Here is a 22905-nt window from a genome sequence, read left to right as displayed (position 1 = left end):
CACGCCTAAACCACCAAAGTCCAGGAAGAAAAAGGTTACCATTTCCGCTCGCACTCCACCCCTATACTATGAGGAGCAAGATTTGTATGAGCAACTAATACATGCATGCATGCATACATAAGAGAGAGACGAGTTATCCAGGCCTAGAATCTCAGTGAGTTCGGGGGAGTGATTCAGATGCAATGCACCCATCCGCTTCCAGGATTTTCAAATTTGTTGGTATATCGGAGATCGCCTGAAGGTTTGTGCAATTATCCAACTGTAACGTTTGAAGGTTGGAAAGGGCACTGAGGACAGGTAGTGCAGTAAAACCATTGCCTCTTAGGTCTAAAAACTCCTAAAGAAGATATGGCCACAAGATCCTTCGGAATTGTGTCATTAAATGGCGCAAATACATAGATGCGGCCTGTAGTTTATTTCTCCATTATTCACCAGGCACGTAGAGAGGAAGTAACATCTACACAACTACTTGCACAATTTCTCGAGTTGGCACTAACTAGCGCATCGATAGGGTGTTGGAAAAGCATTTTACCCAAGAGGTCTGACAGTATTTATGTCCTTTCATATGCACCTGTTCTTGTAGATGTTGATGCGTGGAAAGACTTGTCTCCGAAACTTTGTACTAGAAAGTTGTCAAGTCTACCAACTGGCTTGAGCGGTCAGAAAGTACTTTTAGTTCTGCACTCGTCTCTTCTTATCGATAGACAATCCAGGGCTATGAGTGACTGTTGATGACTGTCGTTTTTCATTCTCGTATTGGCGCTCTGTCATCTGGGTTCATTGGGTTGGCTTGTAGGCCCAATCTCATTCTTTAGCGGGCTCTCTCCAAGTCCATCTATTCGTCCCAAAAACAACCATATATTATCCAAATAGATCCTGGGTTCACAAAACGCATTTTTCAACTATTTTTATACTTGCAAAACGAAAAACTGTTTTACAAAACGTTAGCAAACAGGCCCTAAAAACTTTTACATCCTTGGAGATAATAAAGGTGGAGAGCCTCCATGAAGATTTTGAAGCCCAAATGTAAGTCTACCAACTGGCTTGAGCGGTCAGAAAGTACTTTTAGTTCTGCACTCGTCTCTTCTTATCGATAGACAATCCAGGACTATGAGTGAATGACTGTCGTTTTTCGTTCTCGTATTGGCTCTCTGTCATTTTCCAACTATTTTTATATTTGCAAAACGAAAATGTGTTTTACAAAACGTTAGCAAACGGGCCCTAAAAAATTTTACATCCTTGGAGATGATAAAGGTGGAGAGCCTCCATGAAGATTTTGAAGCCCAAATGTAACATTCTCTTGGGCCGAAAGACCCAAAATTCCATTAATATCTAAAATCCAAAGAACTCGTGCAGTAAGTCAGCTTAACAAAAACCCCTCCGCTCCGTCTCCTTGCAGATTCAATTTCCTCTGAAAAACCCAACCTTTGAATCGTTATGGCTTCTTCCGACATGGATCACAACGCCCCTCACTCTATGGGTACCACCATCATCGGCGTCACCTACGACGGAGGTGTCGTCCTTGGCGCCGACTCTCGTACCAGCACCGGTAAATCTCCTCATTCTCTCGCTCTCTCTCCTCCACCAAAACCCTAAGTTGATTTTTCTCTTTCAACACTCGCCCAAATCGCCTTTTGATTCTTGCAGGAGTATACGTGGCCAATCGCGCCTCCGACAAAATCACCCAGCTCACCGACAATGTCTACGTCTGCCGCTCTGGATCGGTACCCATCTCGTCAAATTTCCCTCCTTTCTGTTCAATTTCCTACAATTTCTTAAAAAAATTCCGATTATTCCAACGTTTTACCCTTTTGGGATTCGCAGGCTGCCGATTCCCAGGTTGTTTCCGATTACGTTCGTTACTTCCTTCATCAGCACACGTCAGTGTTTCCTTCGTTTTTTTCCTGCAATTCTTTTACTTTTTTACGATTCTCCTTTGATTTTTGTTTCTGATGGGTTTGTGCTTGCACAGAATTCAGCTTGGACAACCTGCGACCGTCAAAGTTTGTGCAAACCTCGTCAGGCTGCTGTCCTATGGTAACAAGGTTGGGTTTTTGTTTGCTGTTGTAGTTTCTTGTTTGTTGGTATTGTGGTGTGAGATTTCGTTTGTAGTTTTGTGGTGTTTGTGTTTTTACCATGATGTTTTGAACTTGGTAGAATATGTTGGAAACTGGTCTGATTGTTGGCGGGTGGGACAAGTACGAAGGCGGTAAGATTTATGGGATTCCTCTTGGTGGCACACTGCTAGAGCTGCCCTTTGCCATTGGAGGTATGCTATGCTAGAGTATTTCTTACTTCATAATTGAATTTCTGTTTCCCGCTTGTGATTGGGTAATGACGTGCGCTTTAGATGTTTCTGTATGTTTTGTGGGATGTAAATTTTGCTGCTTATACCAAAGAAAGTCATCGGATTTGTTTGGTTGAAATAGGATTTTTAGTAACGTATGACTTGGTTTCAAGTTTTACTTTATGGACAATATCAAGTCGGGTTTAGTAATGTATGCAATCAATTGGTAATGCTGGATGTGCCTCAAGTACGTGCCAAGAATTCATCTTAGGGTTAATGACTATAACTGGAGGGACCAACGACTTATATTTACTGGCCCCAAAAAGGGTTATGTTCAGATATCATATTCCTATCATCCCTACGTCATTGCGATTGGCTTCCACATCATGTTTTGGAAGTTTTAAATGTGATTTTGCCTTCTGAAAAGGTTCAGTTTGATAGTTTTGCCCACGAGTTTGGCTTAACATAATATTTTACTTTGTAGGATCTGGCTCCAGTTACTTGTATGGATTTTTCGATCAAGCATGGAAAGAAGGAATGACCAAGGACGAAGCTGAGGTATGTATCTCTTAATGTTTGAACTTGAAAATTTTAGTACTTAGAACATACTGGTCATGAAAAGTTCTAAGTTTACATGGCACTTGACCTGGTCACTATTGTGCATCAATAATTAACTTAAATGCCACAACATCGCAAGCAAGCTTTGACCCTTGGAAAGGAAATCAGTACTAAAACTTTCATTTTAGTGCTCCAACATATATAATATGTAGCTGGTGATGATATCATTCAGGCATTTGCTGTGACAAATAAAAGATTGCTATTGTTATGTAAAGTTTGACTTTGAGGTTTATAGTTAACGACTCTTTGGTGGCATCATTGCAGCAATTGGTGGTTAAGGCTGTTTCCCTCGCCATTGCACGAGATGGTGCCAGTGGGGGTGTTGTCCGTACTGTAGTTGTAAGTTCTTGTTTCCCCTCAACTTTATTTGTGACTAAGCAATCGTATCTTTATTTTTGTTTCCAACATACTAGACCATAGATTGGCTAAGTCCCTTACTTTCCTTATCGTTTGTGCGGTTTTGCAGATAAATTCTGAGGGAGTGACAAGAAACTACTATCCTGGCGACAAACTTCCACTCTGGCATGAGGAGTTGGAGCCTCAGAACTCATTGTTGGACATATTGAACACTGCTAGTCCCGAGCCAATGAACATATGATGATGTTGCTGCGAACTGACACGAGTCTGGCAACTTTCTATTAGTTTCTTTGAACTTGTTTACGGAGAGGAATATTGTGTTCAGCTCCATCTTGGAAAAGTTGCTCATCTTTTGTGATTTAGTTGTATGTTGGTTCAACTTGGACAGAGATTTTAAGAAAAAACATGAAGTACTTGGAGCTAGAAATGCTTACACCGTAACTATTGTAGCTCATGCATTGTCTCGTCTTCTTTGTGTTATTTTCCGCCATTACCTTATTCTCATCGAAAGTACAAACCTTGTTTCTCCTGTTTTTATGAAACAACTTCAATTGACAATGGAATACGCAGTATAAATCCCCTGTAACATGCCTGTATTGGAAACGTGAAAGTATCACATTAGTGTGTTATGTTATCCGCAATCGACTCATAGCTCAAGTAGTTAATAGCATTTAGTTGTTGCACTATGAGTTTACAGGACTCGGATCTTAAAGAAGTTTTACCAAGGAATGTAACATGCGTAAAACATAATTTCATCGTATAAATTCGGAAAGGCATGTAAAAATTCAATAAAATTGATGAATATTTGAGAGGTCGTTTTTGGCGAATCGGGTAGAGACACGGCCTAGAAAAATTGACCACTAAATTACAAGTCGTCACTAAAAAAAAATAAAAAATCGTCGTCACTCAAAAAAAATAAAAAATAAAAATACACGTCGTATGGTTCCAACTCGGAATGAATTCCACACAAAAGATATTCCAATAGAGAGAGAGAGGAGAGAGTCGCAGAGAGAGAGATGAGTGGTGGTGCGATGAGCTCAGTGGTGGCGAACGGTGGTGGTCAGTCGCATAGCCTTCACAAGGTGTTCGTGTACGGCAGCCTCATGGCGGAGGATGTCTGCCGAGTCCTCTTAAATCGTGTCCCTCAATCCTCCCCTGCCATTCTCAATGGCTAGTCAGTCTCTCTCTCTCTCTCTCTCAACTTAATTATCTGTTTTTATTGTTAATTATATAAAAAAAAATTGCAAAAGAATTGAAATTTGTGAATGATTAGGTAATTATTAATGATCAGTGATAGGTATAGCATCAAAGGAAGAGTTTATCCGGCGATTCTTCCGGTCGAGAATAAAAAAGTTGCTGGCAAGGCAAGTTCTAATTCGTAATCAAGTTTATTAGATGACATAATAATTAATCACGTAAATTGTGAATTATTTTTTATTAAATAAGAATAATAATGAATCAAGTTTTGTTTAAGCAGGTGTTATTGGAAATAACAGATCCTGAATTGCATATTTTAGATGAATTTGAGGATGTGGAGTATGAGAGGAGCTCTGTTGAGGTCTCCTTGATGGTATTCCCTTTCACTCACTTGCACTCTATAATTCTAATAACCCACCGTTTTCACCTTCAGTTGTATCGTCTTTCCGCATATTAGACTAGTTTAGAATACCGCGTTAATCAGAAGAAGAAAAAAAAACCATTTACCTACATATTAGTATGCTGTGGAAATGTCATATTGAAGACAATGTTTGGGAAAGGCTTAAGCTTTGGCTATACGCTATCAATTGGTGTACTGGGTAGGATTGGGAAGCTCTAAAAATTTGCAATTTTGATGCATTTTATGCGACGGAAGCAAGCCATTTTTCGTCAGCTCTCACCAAATTTGGGAAATATCTTGGTGTGATCTTTGGTGCCTTTTGTTAAGAAACGTTGGTGTACGCCTTTTTTCTCAAGAAGTTTGTGGATTTAATGGGAGGGTGGCAATTTTTCTTTCTGCAGGATAGCTCTGAGAGTTTTCCAGCTCAGGCTTATGTTTGGAGCAACAAAAATGATCCAAACTTGTATGGAGATTGGAATTTTGAGGTAAACTCTTTCACCCTTCGCTGTTCTACTTCTTAGGAGAATCAAAAACAAAATTAAGTAAACAAAACGGAAGAAGACTCCTATGTGTTTGAGTATCGATAATATGGATGCGTATAGTTTTTTTCGTTAAGTAGAAGACTAGAAGTTAGCTCTCTACCAACATTGTTTATTGTTAGAATCCTAATTCACTTGCGTCTCACTTTCTTGGTTGCTTTGATCCCTTTAAAATGGGAAGGAATGGAAACAATTACACATGAAAGATTTCGTCGAGATGACTTCCGGTTTTATGGAAGGGCTGGAGCTGCCTGAAGCAAAGCCGAGGGTTGCAACATACGAGTCCTTCTTTCAGCAGGATCGCGAGAATCCACCAGTGTCATAATTCTAGGTTCAGTTTGTAGATACTGATCCGTATAAACCGTATCTGTCATTCTATGATCCGTATTCATCGTATTTCGTAATAATTGAAGTAACTTTCTGTAGTTGTTTGAAGCTTTTACCAAGGACAAGTATTTGTTACCAGCATCTACAAGTTTTATGGAGCTTCGATTAATTGTTAAGTTTCTTTTGGCTCAAGGTTTGGATGATATTGGAAGTATTCAACTTTTTTCCTTGCCTGATCGGAATTATATGTTTCCAATGCAATGTTGCACCAAACTTATACGAATTGCTGGTTGGAAACAAAAGAAAAATATTTCATATCCGTGCTTTTAATATACATCAATATTTTAAAAGGCGAAGTCAAAGACGTTTTTATAGGCAACCCCACTTGGGCGAAAGCGTCGAGGTGTGAAGTGAAACCTCCCGAGACTTAAAAAATTATTAGTATATATAATATAATCTACATTAGAGTCGAAATCAAATATTTTATAATATTATTTGGGCTTGGAATAAATAATATTGTTATCCTGCCAATACGTCCACAGGAGAGTTGTACCAAATGTGATCCTTGAATAGAAGGCTTAAGTTTAAGCCAAATCACTAGACAATTTATACTCCAATACATTACTCATTTGGATCGAGGGAGACGCGGCGGCGTATTCTTAGATACCCGAATTTTCCGGCACCGGGCGACGAGCCCTCGAAAATAAATGGCAGATACCCTGTTGCATCTTTGTACCTCTGCTGAATCTGCATAGATCAAAATCAACAGCACCCCAGTAATCCACAGGAATAAAAAGGGAAAATCTATTAGCTACTGCAGTAACGTTTAAGACAAGATACATTTTTCCTGATAGAATTACCTCCAAAATTTGTTGGCTGCTCTGCAGAGAATTCCTTCCGACTACACAAACCGTTCCGCCAGAACCTCCGCCTGTAATCTTGGCTCCGTATAATGTCCCATCGTCGGATTTAGACGATTTAGCATTTTGCATCGCTTGTACCAACCGTACAAGCCGGTTTGTTCCGTCGGAGCCAAGTCCGCAAGCACTATAGCTGTAGTGGCACTGTAAAAGAAGATTATGTTCAGGTACTGGTTAGCCAACAAATAGCCAGAGATTTGTCCGTGACATGGACCTATATGCAAATAATCATATCATGAATTTCACGTTTTCTTCAACGATCATGCAAATTCAGAAATTTGTACATACCTGATACAGTAATTCTCCAAGAGCTGTAAGCTGATCATCTGAATTTGCAGATGTTAGCAGTGCCTTGAATGTCTTCAAGTCAAGTAAATACCAAAATAACTTAGATGATCGAATCATAGTCCATAATAAGAATAACAAGAAACACAAGCATCGTCATATAAAATTCCGGCACTAACCTTAACCCGGAAATTTTCATATATAGGATGTCTAGCAGGTGATCTTACTACGTAGTTACATTTTGGATCAATTACTGTAACTGGATCGTTGTGATCATCATACTTCTCAAGAAAAGTTTCACCAAGTATAGTCTCAGGAAGCACCTTAACATAAAGAGCCTCATATCTGAAGTTCAAGTTACGAAAATATATTGAAAAACTATTACAGGATTAATACAGGGGGATTGTTATTAGCACTCCTAAAATCTCATTTGACACTCCAAACTTTCTATAATTAGAAAGAAAAATACACTTGTGAGGAGTGTAGAATAAGATTTTTGGAGTGCTAATAACAGTTCCCTTAATATAAACGTAAAAGTATTTAGCTGAAAACGTCGCCTTTGTCTTTTGGCCGGTAAGTGCACCTTAATTATTAACAAGTTACTTAAAAGTCCCATAGAAAACATTACCTGTGAGGTGACAGGCTGCACAAGTAATTTAATGAGGCTTCAGCTTCAAGTAGTTCAAAACCATCATCCTCCAACTCATCACCGTTTGTCCCATTTGCAGTTGATGATGACCGGGACAAAATCGTAGAAGCTGCACACTTTATCATCTTCCGACCCATAAAGGCACCTATTCGAACAGATCCATAATCTGCACCTCCGACACTATCCAAGAAGTAAAATCGCAAGGCTTAAGCACAATTCCTTATTTGAGGATTCTGAAGGCCATATAAAAACTTATGATTTTGGTAATATGTAAGACGATAGGCCGTTGATCTTCTACCTGTGTCTTATTCCTGAATCAATTCCCCAAAATCTGACATGGCCAGGAATTTCTACAAGTCCAAGAACCTCAGCAGGCTGTAGGGAGAACAAAACAAAAAAAACACTTGACACAGTTTTTTGATACATAAAATGCAGCAGCAGAGTTGTTTTCTGCAACATCAACAGCGGATACCTGGCACACCATTGCAAGAAGCTTGTTTGCTTCGCCACATGCAGATGTCATCTGGTCCATGACACCGCATGGGGCTCCAACAATATGATTCTCCACCTAACATACACTTAGAAAAATCAACATTAATGTAATTTCAAAAGAAAAGCAGTAGTATGCTGATTACTGTTGAGGGGGTAACCTTTTGGCAAAGCAAAGCAAGATCTCTGGGACTGATGCTTAATCCTACAAAATAAAGGGGTCGGTTTTAGACATTTTGTCATATGTTGAAAGTACAAATAGACGGCTAAAAAGCCTAAGTTGAATAATGGAAGTACCATGGGCAGCAGCTATGGCAGACATGGTAGCGACTTCCACAGAAGCAGAAGAAGAGACACCTTTGCCTTCTGGGACGGAGGAGGAAACCTGTATGTTATTGCAAGCGGCGAAGTCAACATTATGGTCATAGTATACGACAATCAGCTAATTTAAGCAACTGAAGAGTAAACTATACATATCAACTGAACAGCGCACAATAAAGTATAGAACAGCGAAGCACTATAATACAAAGTTTTGAGCTAGTTGATAGGACTAAATCAACATGTTAAACGAAATGCCAACTCATACCAGCAAACTGATGCTATCCTCAAAACGTACACCTAGTTCTGTCATTAAAACCAGAATGACACCTGCAACATATGCTGCCCACCTAAAATTGAAACCATGTCAGTAGTTCACAAAGTTACAGATACAGACAAATTAAAGATGGAAGATTGACCCACTTTTGGGATGGATCTTGTGAAAAGTATTTCTTTGCATTCTCATATGACATTGGCTTATCTCCATCCATAAAATCAGATAGATCCATGTCAAACGTTGGGCTACGGTTGCTTAACTCTGAACCATATGAGACCTGATACAACCAATTATGAAAATGGTAACGATAATTATTTTTATTTCTATTTCTGAGAGAAGGTATTTCCACACAGGCTTCCTTCATTAGGCTGTCGGGATAACTTTGAAAAATAGCAACCAAAGTTTATATCATGCCAATAGGAGAAACTATATCTACATTCTAACCTTTCCTCACTACCCCAAAGATGAAGACAACCCCGCTTCCAACACTTAAACGGCATATTGACTCTTAATTCTTACACTTACAATTTGCAGGACAGGCGTCGGGTTTTGTCCCTGCTGCCGGGCCAGGGCATGTTTCCAGAGCCTATGTTTACTTGGATGATTCCGTTGAACAGCAACATGGCAGGCTTCTTTTATGGGCATCTGTGAGAGAGAACATCAAAAGAAACCATCAGGAGGAAAGACAAGGTTTTTGTCCCATGAGTCCTGTTTTTATACTAGGCTTCTGTTTCAACAATAGGTGTACACAGAAGTGTATGTGTCTGTGCACCAGTGAGTGTGCATACATGATACACTCTGCCCAGTGGCAATAGTACGCTTTGCAGACAGAATAACTAATATCCATGAAATACAGAGACAAACCTGCAAGACTAGGCTTCCTGAATAGTCAGCAATCCCTCCCATTACGTCTAACCGTCCAGGTGCTCTAGCTACAAAAATTTCTTCCTGTGTCCCAAAAATCAAATACAATTACTCAGTAAAATCATTGGAAAAACGGTTCAGCTTCTGAAACTATGAATACATCTATAATTCTTCCTAAGCCAAACTCCTAAACAACACTGGCAAGGTGTTTAGTTAATCTTAAATTGCCAATACAAATGCATATCTAACAAGTTATGACTTGTGATGTAACTATACATGTATCAGTTTATATGTCATCTACATCAACCATGTGGAATTGTTGAAAAACTTGAAAACCTAAGACAGGCTATGAGATTGAGTTGAACTAAGTGAGACCTCCCAGTTGAAGAGTCCAGCTGCAGCCTTGCGCTCCCGGCGCTTCTCAGTAGTTTTTTCAGAGTCATAAACAGAATCTAGTTCCGCCAGGCTCTTCAAAAAAGTCATCGTATCTGAAAGACCATGAAGATCTCCATGAAGAATCTCAAAATCTTCAGTGCATCTAAAAGTAGATTTGCAGTGATGTTAGAATAAGCATCCTATTAATTCTTAACAACAGTAGTAATAGAAGATACAACTCACGAGTACATTGGGGAGCCATTTTCACTCATTCCACAAGTAGGTGATCCAATTCCAAGTTCACTTTCAGCATTTGCATACCATTCAGGAATTGCCATATCTCGTCCAGGTGCCCTTTGAAGTTGATACCCAAGAATTATGGCATCACGCAATCTTCTTGCCCCACTTAGCTACATGTTAGTGAGAGAAAAGTGGGATTTTTATATGACTGAAATATAGTAGATTTTGCACAGTTTGGCTTATCAGTTTCCACACCCTGTGAAATTGTATATGACTAGTGCTAACAAACTATTTGGTATTGAAGTTCTATGAAATCTACAAGTCGATTTAAAAAAATAGAAAAAAAAAAATAGCAGTTAAAGTTCAATTACCTTATCTGAAGCGTAGTTTTTCCCAATAGCCGTCTCTTGCAGGATGTGAGCTGCCACCTATAATTTTCAAATTGTACATTACCACACAGATGCGAAATGCAAGTGTATATCTAATCATACGATTCCAGAAACAAAGAAGGTACCTCACCACCATTGATGCCGCCTTCATAGCATGGTTTCAAACTGATTGCACGCTCAAGGTAAGGTTTCCAATGACCAGTGAGCAAGTCCCTCCTAATCATCTCAACGCCACCTTGATAATACTGTTATAAGAAATTATTATAAACCCAACTAGTATCAGATTCTTGACAAGAATATAGGAGAGAAAGGAGAAGCAGTTGAAATAAATAACAAATGGTAAACACGTATCAGATTTTTAATCATGTTTGCTATCGGAAAATCAGGATCATCTTTGGGTCACAGACTTCAACAAAATAAAAATGACTTAATATGTTCTTTAATAATTGACACTAATTTTTTGAGTCAAAAGTAGATAGAAGAGAAAAATCAGTTGACTACAGAAGTGGAGGGGAAGAGAGGGGCTGGAGAAGTTATCACATATGCATTGTGAAACGACATGTGTAGTGTCTGTACATCATTGCTAGTAAATTTCAAGGAGGTACGAGAGGAAGATGATACTGTTTAACCAAACAAAATAAAAATTATTATAACAAAGTGGATCGTTCGTACCTCAAGCATATTTCTCAAGAAAGGTTCTTCATTGAAATAATCTCTGCGTACAAAGACAAATGGTAATTTGTATGAAAGAGCTTCACTCACAGTGCCATATCCAATTTTTCCTGAAATAAAATGAACCGAAAAAATTTCAATCTCTATCCATTCAACATAAGCTTCCCGCCAAAATAGTTTCAAACCTACCAAGCATACAGTCAGATGCTGCCATAAAATCAGGTGTATAAGCATCTTTTGCCAGTTTTATGAAATTTGGTGGAAGTTCCTGGGTGTCAGAACCACCACAAACCTGAACCAAAAAACAAAAAAACCTTTTTCACTATGAAGATCATCATTAAGCACTTTCAGACAAGCAAAAACATGGAACAATGCGATGAAAATACCAGGCACAGCCATCCAGGAGGCAAAAACTCTTCCTTCAACTTCCAGCCTGCTGGCTGCAGATAGAGAGAAAAAATATAGGTACAATTAGCAATAGTGGTATTTTAATAAACATTTGAAGCGGTGATTCTTTAGAATCAAAGACTAAAATATCAATGTTACCTGTCCACCAAAGTTGAGGATGACAAGTTTTACATCGTCTCCAATTCCAAGCTCCTCCCTCACCTACAACCAGGAAAATAATGAACAACTGATCCAATCAATCAAATCAAGCGATGAAAGTGATTTGCTAAGGATCTTTAAACCAAAACCTCTTTGCGGGATCTGCGAAACCTCCTCACAACTAGAGGTACATCAACTGCATCACGGAAAGCAGGCACTGCAAAGTCATAAAAAATGATATCAGACAAATTAGTAAACAATCCCCTGAACCAAAGAGAGAAAGATAATATTTAAAGACAAGGAAGTCACTGTCCAGGGATAGAAAGCAACATACTTGGGCAGTATCCTGGGAGGCGGATGAGGAACTCGCAGTGAGAATAATCTTCTGCTATCTATATTCAACACAGAGAAAATTTTAACACAGCAAACATCAAGAACCCATAAGAACTTGTTATCAGTATGTTTCACATGCTACATTATAGAGACACAGACTGGACCATATCAAATGGAGAGAGCGGAAGAGATGCAATGAACAAATTACTACATCTTTTAAAGTAAATAATTCCATCTGAAGCACAGGAAGGTCACCTGCCAAACGATTGAACGATGATTACTTCCAGCAGCCATGACATATTCTGCATAGATGAAGTCCCAACTGTATAGAGAAAGGATGAGCATAGAGTTACAAAGAGTTGAAGTAGTTGGACAACTCAAAATCATCAAAACTCATAACTTGACATATTAATTCAGGATATGTATTTACATTTAAAAATTATGAGAGGTTGAGTAAAAAAGAATGCTAACGATAACAATATACCTAAAGTTAGTGACACAAACAGAGCGAATTCCAGCATCAGCGGCTGCACGGCATGCAACAGGAACAACATCTGAGACCTGTTCTTGTACAGGCAGAACAAACTATCAGAGCCAAGATCTTCACACAAAGTATAAACACAGAAGTTCCATTTGATTCAATCTCAACTGAATCACAATAAAACAACAGAAGCAGCAATTTAAGTACCACTAGGTCAGCCTTGATGGAGGTTAGCCACTCCACTTCCGTTTTCAAGATTGAAGCCCGAGGCGCCACAGCTGTCTCAGAATACTAACACAGCGAAGAAAATGGAAAGTAAACACCAAGAAGTTAAAAAATAGTCCAATATTTAGTAACAATCCGAAAACCAAAAATGAAAAGCAACACAACTTCATTGCCGAAATAAAATAAAAAAATATAATCAACAAAAACAAAAAATAAAAATTAATCGTTACCTTAGCTAAGGAAGCAAGACGATCGACTGTTAAAGCATCTGCTTGCACAGCTCCACAGTCCAGAAGAACCTAATATCCACATCATTCCATAAATTACCAAAATTTCAACTTTACTAATTTCAAGCTAAAATTATGAAAAATCATAGAAATTATCATAATTTTGTTTACCATTAATGATATACATTACTAAAATTACTGCTACAGTAATCATTTCAAGCTAAAAAAAAATAAAAAACAGACATAATTCTACAAATTTAAGATTTGAAAAAATTGTAAAAATGATCCTCAACTTTAACTCAATTGAAGCAATGGTCTCTCAACTAAAAAGTCGATCATTTGTCCATTAACTCATCTAACATGTGCAATATAGTCATTTCGTCAACTCTGTCAGAATTCCATCTGAATTATTATGTTGGAAAGATTATTACTATAATTTGATTCTCAACTAAAAAGTCGATCATTTGTCCATTAACTCATCTAACATGTGCAATATAGTCATTTCATCAACTCTGTCAGAATTCCATCTGAATTATTATGTTGGAAAGATTATTACTATAATTTGATTAAAGCCGAGGAAACATTACTTCAAAAAAATTAAGAACTATTTCTCCAATTGAACTAAAATTAAGGCACCGCTACTACAATTTTTCTCATTTAAGGAAAATTCTAATTTTGACGTAAGTTTTAGGTTTCGACAAGTTAAATAACCAATAATCATGAATTTTTAGTTAAAACATCATTGTTATAATTTTCTCTTATAATTTTGATGAAGAATTATCATCGGCAGACATGCAAATTGCGAGACTGTAAAACAGTAAAAGTCTTACCTTGCGGATGAAGAGGCGAGGCGATTGTATCTCGGAAGTGAAAACGAAGTCAGGAGCTCCGGTGACGACGTGCACATCGTGGCCGGCGAGAATCAGGTGCCGCGCAACCTACACTCACAGCATGCGGCGCTGATCAGCAGCCAACGGATAATCGACATTCAAACTTGAACCAAAAAAAAAAATTGATCGGCGTGAGAAAAGTCGACCTCGACGACTCGGGTGGCGTGGCCGAAGCCGTGACCGGTGACGTAGTAGGCAAAAACCAGGTGGTTCCTGGACGCCGACACTCCTTCGCCCTCTTCGTCAATCCTCATTCTCTCTCTCTCCTCTTCTCTTTCTCTCTCTAGAAAATAGCAGTTGGTGTCTGTGGCGAAGGAGGAGAAGAGAATCCAATTATAGAGGAGGAGGAAGAACTGTGTGATTGATTGCAGTGCCGAGTACTTGGAAGTTGTTTGGGTAATGACGTAATTAGGAATAGGATAAGACGATCGAGACGGTGACGTTTCAGGATTAGGAATGGATTGACAGCGGGATGTTGCCGTTTTAATGTTTATCCTCTTCCGCACGTCAGCTCTGCGGCTAGGTTGGGTAAGACACGGCAATGCCACGTCAGTTGAACAGACTCTGATCTTCGCCATTCCCAATGTAAGATAATCCGAAACAGTTCCATATTCCGAAGAATCTGGACACACTGGTTTGTTCGAATTTACTTTTTGAGAATTATTTTTCCAAATTGAGGCCCAATTTGTTGGGAGGGAATCTCAAGCAACCATCCATGGTCGGAGTGGTGTGTATATACGTAAATAATAGGCCTAGTAAACGGGAGGGATAATTTATATGACACAGATATATACTAACACAGTTGTTTATTGTGTTCGTGTGTTGTTATTTTAACAAATTCCATTGTAGCCGCTTAAGAGTATAAATAATATCGATTGTTGCAAGGTGTCGACGTAGTAGCTTCACACGGAGCACCTTCAGTTTGGTTGCAGTGAAAATTGCGCGCCTTTTTCTATAATCTCAGTTCTGATTGCTGGTGGAAATCACGGGCTCATGAGCAGCATTGTGGATGATGATGTGTGGGTTGCGATTTGTGAGGTTCGATCTAAATGCAGGTGGAAGTCATGAGTTGTGAACGTCGGGGTTGATCATCGTGGGTCGGCCGCAATGCGGGTTGGTGAGCCGGTGGGTCACAGTTAACGATCGTCGGTCATAGTTGTGGTTGCGATGTTTAAGCTTAAGCTATTCTACAACGAGCAATAGATAAAAAGCACAACCTATCCAATAGCCTAACCGATCCAAATACCAAATCATATCTTGTCTGGTCCACCAAACGTGCCAAAAAGGAATTAGATGGCATGGACTATATTGATGCTAGGTTAAATTTCAGGGACGACATTGATCAATTTTAAAAGTAAGAGACTAAAATAAAGAATTTGATCAATATCATAGACTATTTGTGTAAAAACCTCTACAAAAGGAAATAAAATCAGTCTTCAAGTACATGTTTGTCCTTTGTTCCATGTTGTGGGTTTTTTACTTCATCAAAACGGTTGTGGGTCAAGCCCATTTGTCTTTCGTAAAATTCGAGTCCAGCCCAGGAAAAATGGAGGAGAAATTGGTTTGGGCCGATGTACAAATTTGTAATTTCAAATCCCCGCGGGTCTCCTCCTCAGTGTATATATATCGGTCACTCATTTAACCCTACAATTCCCTCAGCCTACAGAACCTAGGGTTTATGGTTTTCGACTTGCGCCGAATCGCCAATTGCAATTCGATTCTTTCTTTCCGTTTTTTTATTTTTATTTTTTTTATGTTTAAGGGTTAGGGTTTCTGGGTTTACGTTTTCCAGATTGGATATTGTGAACTTTGAATTAAGGCGAATCGAATTTTGATTTTTATGGGGCTGGAGTTTGGCTCTTTGGCTTATTTACAACAGTGCCATAGAGATGAATGCAGCTTCCCTACATCAACCTCTCAACCTTTTCTCCCAATTTCACCACGTCTTTATTGCATTCTGGCGATTTTTTTCTGATGAGGTTGATACATATATTATCTTGAATTTAATTTGTTTCATTTATTTTTTAATTTAAAGATTTTGGTATTGGATTCGAGTGGTAATTCAGGCAGCCCCCTTGCGATGACGATAGCTTGGGAGGCGTTTAACTGCTCGTATATCGATTTGCTTTTGCTCTTCAGATTTGCTGAGATTTCTATCTTTGAAGCTGGTCTAGTAGGCATCAGTACATTCCTTAAACTTGTTTTCTAAGTTCTCCAACATCTCGGGTTTTTCCATAGGAAGCGATTTTCGCACTCTTGTTGTTTCCTTCAGCACTCATTCTTTGGATTTATTATGAGAATTGAGGGCATAAACAAGGTGAGTTGTGTAGAAATTGAACAAAATTAATGTTCTAAAAAACGGCCTAAGCTAGGCGGTGATGATCCAAGACGTTTTCTTGCAAATTGGTTAGGCTCTAGGTTGCCGCCTAGGCGAGCGAGGCGGCTCTAGGCCGGCTAGGAGGCTAAGAGTTTTTTTTATTTTTTTGAAATTAAAAAAAAAAAAAAACCTATCTACATTACTATATTTCTTTATTTTCCTCCTATTGTACATGTGTCATCCTACAATACTTCTCACTTTGATTTTATAACATATATGTTTAATATGTTTTTAAATTTTAGACTCGTTGGATACCTTTTTTTGCATTTTATTATTTTATCTATGAATTTCATACAAGTTTAATTTTTTGTAAGTGTCAATATGCATTTATTTACAAGATATATAAGAAATTTACCTAAATCTGTCTAGGCGCCCGCCTAGAATCCGCCTAGGGACTAGGCGCTAGCCCGCCGCTCGACTAGCGTCTAGCGTTTTTTAGAACCTTGAACAAAATTGAGCTATACTATATGATTTATGTGAAATTCAATTAATTTGAAAGTTACGGAACAAAACAAATTTCTAAACTGCGGATCACCAAAAACTAAGCAAGGATGGAACTCAGTTTCCATGGTAAATTTATAAAATTTCCCCAGAAGTGGCAGATGTCATTCAGTTTGAACAAAATACTAGACTGGGATTAGGTGTCTGGTAAGAACTGGGACTTACGATGTACAACTTGTTAGTTACCAAGTGACGGGAGTATAATTGTTCAGGAGGAGTTGTGGCTCCATCCAATGCAGCTGCTGTTGCTGATGCCAGTTTTGTACCCCACTCGATCCTTCCATCATCGTTCCACTGAACCCAGACGCTTCCGCCCCATTGAATCTGTTATCATCTGTGTCCATCATTTCAACTTCCATGGGCTCCGACTGACTTGCAATCTGTGTCACATCTCGTGAAGATGGTGGGAAGTTGGGTGCAACCCAGGGAACAACAGCCATACACCCATTTGAAACATCTTTGTTTTCCTCTTCCGACCCACGATCCTCTACCGGCTTCAGTGACTTTGAATATCCCCACGAATAAATATGATCTGCCAGAAACAATTCGGTTAGTAAAAGGCACGACTAACAGACCAGTTTCATGTAAAGGTCAGACAGATACTAAAAGTAGTCATTCATTCTAAACCGAAAACAAGCCACCATTTTTAAATTTATCTGAATCGAAATATGAGAACTTCGATCTACGATTACATCAAAACAGAATTAAACAAACATAGCTGCCACCAAGTCATCTCCATCAAAAGGTTGTTGATAATATGAACAGACATTGCGAAGAGATCACAAACACATACTATTACAAAAAGATCACAAGCACATTTAATCACTTTTCAATTCATTCGTCCTACGACGAATGCTTCTGGGCAGCCCAAAAACCATTCAAAGTTGAAATAATAACTTGAAATTAGATTATATGATGACAATGATTTGCCACATATCCAAATCAAAGTTGTTAAACAGTAATAACAATACATAGATCCAAGAGCCTTACCTCTTAAACCCGGAATCAAGTCCGAATTCACAATGACAGAGAAATCCCGCGAATCAGGTGCTTTGAAAAACCGCGTATTCGCGGGGTTATAGAGCACAAGAGCTTTCTCATCCCCAGAAGGCAAAGGTTCCGTTGGCAAATCATCTGTTTGCATCACAACACTGGTTTCTGGTGTCGGCATTTCTTCAAACACCTGAGCTGCACTACTTTGGTCTTCATTTACCGTTCCAAACAACCCACCATCCTTCAAAATTTCCACAACAAAAATCGAAAATTACATTAAAAAACTTTAGCAATTTCTCAAACAGAAAGTGGGTAACAGAGTCCATAACCATAACGACAAATTTTAGTAACGAATTGTTGAGAATTGCAAAAGGCGAGGAAAGAAACCCTAAATTGCTGGGAGATTGGGAACTGAAACGAAAACAAAGAGAAATTCGGAGCGGAGAGAGCGTACCAATCTCCTGGATTTTGAGAAAGGAGAGAAGTCGTCGTCGTCGTCTAATTCTACAAAGTCTTTGCGCTTCATCTCTGCAAATTCAAAAACCCTAATTTGAATCTCTCTCTCGCCGTCGGCTTCCCGTGTTTCGCACCGTCTGCTTCTTCGTTTTGGGTTTATTTATTTGGTCTTGGTTATGGTGGGTGGTTTCTTCTGGGTGCTTCTTCAACCTTCTTCCAATATCTTTCTTCACTAATAGGAACACTTCCCGCCCATAACAAACGGAGAAGGCCCAGATCGATGCCTCCAATGCTAGCCCAATGTATTGGCAAGGCCCAAATTGGTATTGTCAAACAATTTGAATTACTACTTTCAACAGATCCTTTAAGAGAAGAGCCTTCATTTTATTTAAAAAATGAGGATTAATTGTGGGATTTACTTCATATCGAACTTTAACGATCTCAATTGTTTATTTTGGTAAGTCTCGATTCATAGATCATCGTTGCAAAATTTCAATTCAATCTGAAACTATTTGTCTATTTAATTATCACGATGAAATATTAATATTTTTCTTAGACCAAAGTGCTCGTCAATTTCTTAAAACTCTCTCAAATATTTCCGATTTGACTAATACTTTGCAATGATGAATTTTGAGCTCCACAACTAGTCCCCATTTTTATAGTAAAATAAGGGATCCCTTCTCTCAAAGGTCTCCCTACTCTCAAACCAAAAACAATATTCAAATTTATTTTGACAAGATAAATATGAAGCTTATTAATATACAAATAATGAAGGAGAAATATTTCTTTCGATCTATCTTTTTATAGAAAAAATTCTTGCGTACGACTTTCGCATACACTAAGACACTTATAAGAAATGAAATCACTTAGGCACGCGATCGTTCCACCCGTTGTGAGTGCATTGTGGTATCTAACGTAGTGTATCCATCTCCTTGTTATGTTCCAAATGTTTTTTAGTATATTAGAGCAGTTTACAATTATGTTACAAAACAATTTAAATTTTTGTTTGCATTGGGGGAGTGGCAATCTTGTAATTTTGGTAGACACGTAAGACTACACCTCTGCTATTCGGATAACGGGAAGAATAGCAGCGCGCCACTTAACTTTCCCCTGTATGTACAAAATCTCACCACCAATCCAATCCCAATGGCGGCGACGATGACGTCCTTCGCCCCCTGGAACCTCACTTCTCTACGTACTTCTCCGTCCCCTCCGCCAACGACAAGTCGTTTCTTCAAGCCCGCTAATTGCTCACCCATCATCCAACAACAACAGCAACAACAACAAGAGGTAAGCCAGTGAAAGTCTTAAACTGCAAGTCGTTTTCCTGCAACTGCAGACTTTTCGAACACTCCGACTGATTCGGTTCCAGTTTTTTCCAAGGCTGACGTGGCAATTCTGTGCGAGGATTGCAACGGGAGAGGGTGGCTGCTCTGCGACTTCTGCAAAGGGCAGAAAACGAACGTGAAATCCGAGACCAGGCGAATCTACCGGCGATGCCCATCTTGCAGAGCTGTGAGTTTTCAACTCCTCCTCACAAAACCCAATAATTTGTTGTTAGATGTTTGATTTTTATGGAGATTAAGTAAAATATTTGCTTTTTGGTGCTTAATTTTTAGGGTTTTTCACATACCCCTGAAAAAAAAAAAGTACACTTTAGAAGAACACTTCAAACGCAATAGGCTAGAAAAAAAATCCAACTAACTTGAAAAAGAAGAAAGGGTTTTACAACTAAGAATCATTAAGATGATATGTGGATAGATGAAGGTGTTTTTCTCTAATTCAATTCTCGAAGTGTTTCTTTATAAAACTTCGAGTTGTCGGTTTTTTTTTTTTTTATTTCTAATGAACCATATTTTCTTTGGGGGGTGCAGATTGGTCAGGTGTTGTGTTCAAAGTGCAAGGTTTTCAAATGTGTCACATTCCCAAATTACAGTGATGGTGAGGAGGTGTCTTTTTAAGCCTCCAATTTCTTGTATCAAACACGCACCTGAAGTTTCGAGTTGAATTCTCTTCTCTGCTCGCCAATATATAAATGTGATATGAGTGATTGATTCCTCCAACTTTGAGTTTGAACAGCTTATGTTCATTATTCAGGTTCTCATCTTTTTTCCTTGTGTGTAGTTTTGTTTGAGAGGAAGCAATATTACAATTTACAAGTGAAAATTAGAAAACCATTTTCCAGGTTTTTCTTGTCCATATAAATTGAGAACATTCCTACCATCCACCACTGAAAAATCAAATACCTGAATGCCTTAGTAGGCCTGAGTTCACAATATTTTTAGGCTTATTGCGCAGTGCCACTTTTAAGAAATAATCTGTTAAGTTTTAAGGTAGTAGAAATTGAGGAAAATATAAGATCCCACATCGTTCGGATGAGAGGAGGTGATGTGCCTTATATGTACATACCCATCTTCCTATAGTAAGACGTATTTTGGGTGGAAGCCCAATAACAAATCCATGAGAGTATGGCCCAAAGCGGACAATATCTTACCATGTGGATTAGGATGTGATAGAAAATGTACGTAATAAGAGGACTAAACAATGTATTAATTTATTCTTGTAGTAGCACTCAAGATAGCAATCAGATTAAAGTTAAAGTTTTCCTCCAAGATAATTAACCATGTAAAGATGAATGGATTATACATGGATAAAATGTTGGACTGTAAGCATTGCTACTGAGGATTGAAGAAGAATGGTTTGATCCTTCTGCAAGTTTTCCATTTGTGTTCTTAAGTTGTAACTGAACGGCTGTGATTAGAATTAGCTAACATGCTAGATGAATGCCATCTGGCATATCAAATAGAAATTTAAGTGAGTCATGTACATTGCACGCGTCACGCGTGCTATTTAAGCTGAGTGAGTAGGGCTGCAACGGCTACTATGCCATGCACCCGCACTCCTCATGTGTGATGTGATTCATTATGTGAATCAAGGAGTTGGAGCAACGACTCCATCTTCTTCCTCTCGCTCTTCTCCATTTTTCTGCCACTGAATGTATTCAAAAAAGTTAAAGGATATTAATATCACAAAGCCAAGTGCTTATTCGATACCTAATATTAGATCGGATAACTCATACAGTTCAAAGAATATGGGATCAAGGCATATGGGAAGGTTGAGGTAATTTTTCATTTTTAGAGATTATAAGAGATCAGACTTTAAGATTTCTTCCCTTTTACTTCAACATACCTAAAATAATGTAAATTATTTAATTTAATTTTAAGCACCCAACGAGTCCTAACTAAACAATCTACTTTGTGCAATTTTCAGTGAGACTAGCAACGGTACTACCTCTGTTCAGTGACACACATATATTACTAATGTTTTAAATATATTTTCCTAAGTTGCAAGTACCAGGACTATATAATCTCTGAGGACTATTAATATATAATCACTTGGTGATTGGTTAAATTCTGGTTCCATGTACAAATGTCAAATGGGTGTTTGTTGTATCTCCATGGAATGGAACTTGTAGGAAATATTAGTATTTGGCATAGTAATTTATTTGACATAAATATACTTTTATCGTTACATTTTGCATTAATAATATAAAATTATATAAATAAAAATTTACACATATTTTCGTATCATTGACATGATACGATAGCAATGTACACTTGACATAAAAGTCTTTCTTCGTGGTTCGGATTCAGGGTTTTCTAAGACATTATTGGAACTTACAATTCTAGCCGCAGGTTTTCATGAAATGCTAGAGAGATTTTTTAGTGTGATTGGTACACGAAGTAATACATCACATGTCATTATAGAAATGGTGAGATATATGTGTTAAAAAGTTAATAACTTAAAAAATAAAATTTCACACCATTTATATAAAAACATGTAATGTACCGCTCATATTCCTGTCACAATAAAAAATTTCTCGAAATACTGACCCCAGAGCCAACAACTATTTCAGCCGCATTTCACGTGATTTATTTAGGCTTTTGAGACTTGCAAATTGGACAAAAGGGACTTACTCACTACAGACATCATGTGATCCTCTCCGTTTTACAAGATCTTACTGCAGATTTTTTTACATTTCCTTTGCTTGATTAGTAACCAATGACACATGGTTTTGCTTCCTCAAGTTTGAAACAGAAGAATGCATGTGATGGTCAGTGAACAAACTGTGGAAATAAAATCTGTCAAAGTGAGATTTTCGGTGTTTATTACTTGATGTAAGTGCAAATGCCTGCAATATAGTATTGTTTTTATGCATCAAAAGTCTTTAAACTAGTCACTTTGTTTCTGACTTTCTGCATCAAAGACATAGGATACCATAGCTTGCAGATTATTAAAATGCTACGGCCAACAACTCATGTACGTGTATGGTTGATTTTGGCGGTTTGGTTTGTGAGTTTCATAAATCATTAATTAGAAACATTTTATACATGCGTATACAATTGATGTTAACATTTTCTTATAAGTTTTTATACAGGTGCATCGCAAATTCAGACGAGTGGTTAGCTGACAACAAAGATGAAAGTACCGAAAATCTAGAGGCTCTTATAATAGGGCAACACTTTAGGTGTTAATAGTACTTAATAGTACTACGGGCATTTTCAAAGTTCATGAAACTGTCATGGCAGACATGGTTAAACATTTTCATTGGGGTCACCAGGAGAAATGTTGACCAAGCCTCTTTTTCTTTTGAATGAAGCTCTCTCTTTTTT

At 38.2% G+C, this 22905-nt stretch overlaps 4 protein-coding genes, 1 long non-coding RNA gene and 1 other non-coding gene across 8 annotated transcripts; 4 read left to right on the top strand and 2 right to left on the bottom strand.

Annotated features, from left to right (window-relative positions):
* Positions 1 to 1354: 1354 nt before the first annotated feature.
* Positions 1355 to 3716, top strand: LOC137717422 (proteasome subunit beta type-6). The gene is made up of 8 exons (XM_068456788.1): positions 1355 to 1549; positions 1648 to 1724; positions 1825 to 1880; positions 1973 to 2045; positions 2158 to 2269; positions 2772 to 2845; positions 3170 to 3244; positions 3372 to 3716. The coding sequence occupies exons 1-8, from the start codon at positions 1438 to 1440 to the stop codon at positions 3501 to 3503; spliced, it is 711 nt and encodes a 236-aa protein (XP_068312889.1). The 5' UTR covers positions 1355 to 1437; the 3' UTR covers positions 3504 to 3716.
* A 487-nt stretch (positions 3717 to 4203) lies between these two features.
* LOC137718818 (AIG2-like protein D) lies at positions 4204 to 5917 on the top strand. Its single transcript, XM_068458356.1, has 5 exons — positions 4204 to 4436; positions 4554 to 4626; positions 4740 to 4832; positions 5261 to 5344; positions 5580 to 5917. Exons 1-5 carry the CDS (start codon positions 4279 to 4281, stop codon positions 5721 to 5723), a joined length of 552 nt encoding a protein of 183 aa, XP_068314457.1. The 5' UTR covers positions 4204 to 4278; the 3' UTR covers positions 5724 to 5917.
* A 270-nt stretch (positions 5918 to 6187) lies between these two features.
* On the bottom strand, positions 6188 to 14498 carry LOC137718816 (L-arabinokinase-like). 3 transcript variants are annotated; one of them, XM_068458353.1, is made up of 29 exons: positions 14052 to 14498; positions 13846 to 13953; positions 13019 to 13087; positions 12771 to 12854; positions 12567 to 12643; positions 12338 to 12404; positions 12084 to 12141; positions 11899 to 11966; positions 11750 to 11812; positions 11590 to 11643; positions 11393 to 11495; positions 11204 to 11313; positions 10657 to 10776; positions 10514 to 10570; positions 10146 to 10312; positions 9903 to 10065; positions 9528 to 9611; positions 9183 to 9308; positions 8810 to 8940; positions 8655 to 8736; positions 8366 to 8453; positions 8230 to 8273; positions 8052 to 8147; positions 7878 to 7954; positions 7559 to 7759; positions 7110 to 7275; positions 6934 to 7005; positions 6586 to 6789; positions 6188 to 6472 (listed from the first exon to the last, which is right to left on the bottom strand). In XM_068458353.1, exons 1-29 carry the CDS (start codon positions 14481 to 14483, stop codon positions 6347 to 6349), a joined length of 3297 nt encoding a protein of 1098 aa, XP_068314454.1. In that variant the 5' UTR covers positions 14484 to 14498; the 3' UTR covers positions 6188 to 6346. The 3 variants fall into 3 exon arrangements, with proteins under 3 accessions (XP_068314454.1, XP_068314455.1, XP_068314456.1); XM_068458354.1 differs by having other exon boundaries at positions 9189 to 9308; XM_068458355.1 differs by having other exon boundaries at positions 9189 to 9308; positions 10152 to 10312.
* A 1471-nt stretch (positions 14499 to 15969) lies between these two features.
* On the top strand, positions 15970 to 16095 carry LOC137718914 (small nucleolar RNA snoR77). The gene has a single exon (XR_011065993.1). It is a non-coding gene; the product is annotated as a small nucleolar RNA snoR77 (small nucleolar RNA).
* A 729-nt stretch (positions 16096 to 16824) lies between these two features.
* Positions 16825 to 18420, bottom strand: LOC137718556 (uncharacterized). Its single transcript, XM_068458109.1, has 3 exons — positions 18231 to 18420; positions 17774 to 18017; positions 16825 to 17315 (listed from the first exon to the last, which is right to left on the bottom strand). Exons 1-3 carry the CDS (start codon positions 18300 to 18302, stop codon positions 16966 to 16968), a joined length of 666 nt encoding a protein of 221 aa, XP_068314210.1. The 5' UTR covers positions 18303 to 18420; the 3' UTR covers positions 16825 to 16965.
* Positions 18421 to 19299: 879 nt separating this feature from the next.
* On the top strand, positions 19300 to 20341 carry LOC137718573 (uncharacterized). The gene is made up of 3 exons (XR_011065900.1): positions 19300 to 19522; positions 19616 to 19747; positions 20107 to 20341. It is a non-coding gene; the product is annotated as an uncharacterized lncRNA (long non-coding RNA).
* The last annotated feature ends 2564 nt before the right edge of the window (positions 20342 to 22905 follow it).

The sequence above is a fragment of the Pyrus communis genome, chromosome 15, assembly GCF_963583255.1.
Source record: "Pyrus communis chromosome 15, drPyrComm1.1, whole genome shotgun sequence".
NCBI lineage: Eukaryota > Viridiplantae > Streptophyta > Magnoliopsida > Rosales > Rosaceae > Pyrus > Pyrus communis.
Note: the sequence above shows the minus strand (reverse complement) of the source record. Positions and strands in the feature narration are given on the sequence as shown.

Excerpts from the sequence above, each read along its gene's own strand:
- LOC137717422 (XM_068456788.1), top strand. The coding sequence starts at position 1,438 with ATGGCTTCTTCCGACATGGATCACAACGCCCCTCACTCTATGGGTACC. Across the intron at positions 1,881-1,972 it reads TACTTCCTTCATCAGCACAC|AATTCAGCTTGGACAACCTG; the intron begins GTCAGTGTTTCC and ends GTGCTTGCACAG. Across the intron at positions 2,846-3,169 it reads TGACCAAGGACGAAGCTGAG|CAATTGGTGGTTAAGGCTGT; the intron begins GTATGTATCTCT and ends GCATCATTGCAG.
- LOC137718818 (XM_068458356.1), top strand. The coding sequence starts at position 4,279 with ATGAGTGGTGGTGCGATGAGCTCAGTGGTGGCGAACGGTGGTGGTCAG. Across the intron at positions 4,627-4,739 it reads ATAAAAAAGTTGCTGGCAAG|GTGTTATTGGAAATAACAGA; the intron begins GCAAGTTCTAAT and ends TTGTTTAAGCAG. Across the intron at positions 5,345-5,579 it reads ATGGAGATTGGAATTTTGAG|GAATGGAAACAATTACACAT; the intron begins GTAAACTCTTTC and ends TAAAATGGGAAG.
- LOC137718816 (XM_068458353.1), bottom strand. The coding sequence starts at position 14,483 with ATGGCGAAGATCAGAGTCTGTTCAACTGACGTGGCATTGCCGTGTCTT. Across the intron at positions 12,405-12,566 it reads GTTTGTGTCACTAACTTTAG|TTGGGACTTCATCTATGCAG; the intron begins GTATATTGTTAT and ends TTCTCTATACAG. Across the intron at positions 12,142-12,337 it reads ATCGTTCAATCGTTTGGCAG|ATAGCAGAAGATTATTCTCA; the intron begins GTGACCTTCCTG and ends TGTTGAATATAG.
- LOC137718556 (XM_068458109.1), bottom strand. The coding sequence starts at position 18,302 with ATGAAGCGCAAAGACTTTGTAGAATTAGACGACGACGACGACTTCTCT. Across the intron at positions 18,018-18,230 it reads TCTCAAAATCCAGGAGATTG|GATGGTGGGTTGTTTGGAAC; the intron begins GTACGCTCTCTC and ends GAAATTTTGAAG. Across the intron at positions 17,316-17,773 it reads CTTGATTCCGGGTTTAAGAG|ATCATATTTATTCGTGGGGA; the intron begins GTAAGGCTCTTG and ends TGTTTCTGGCAG.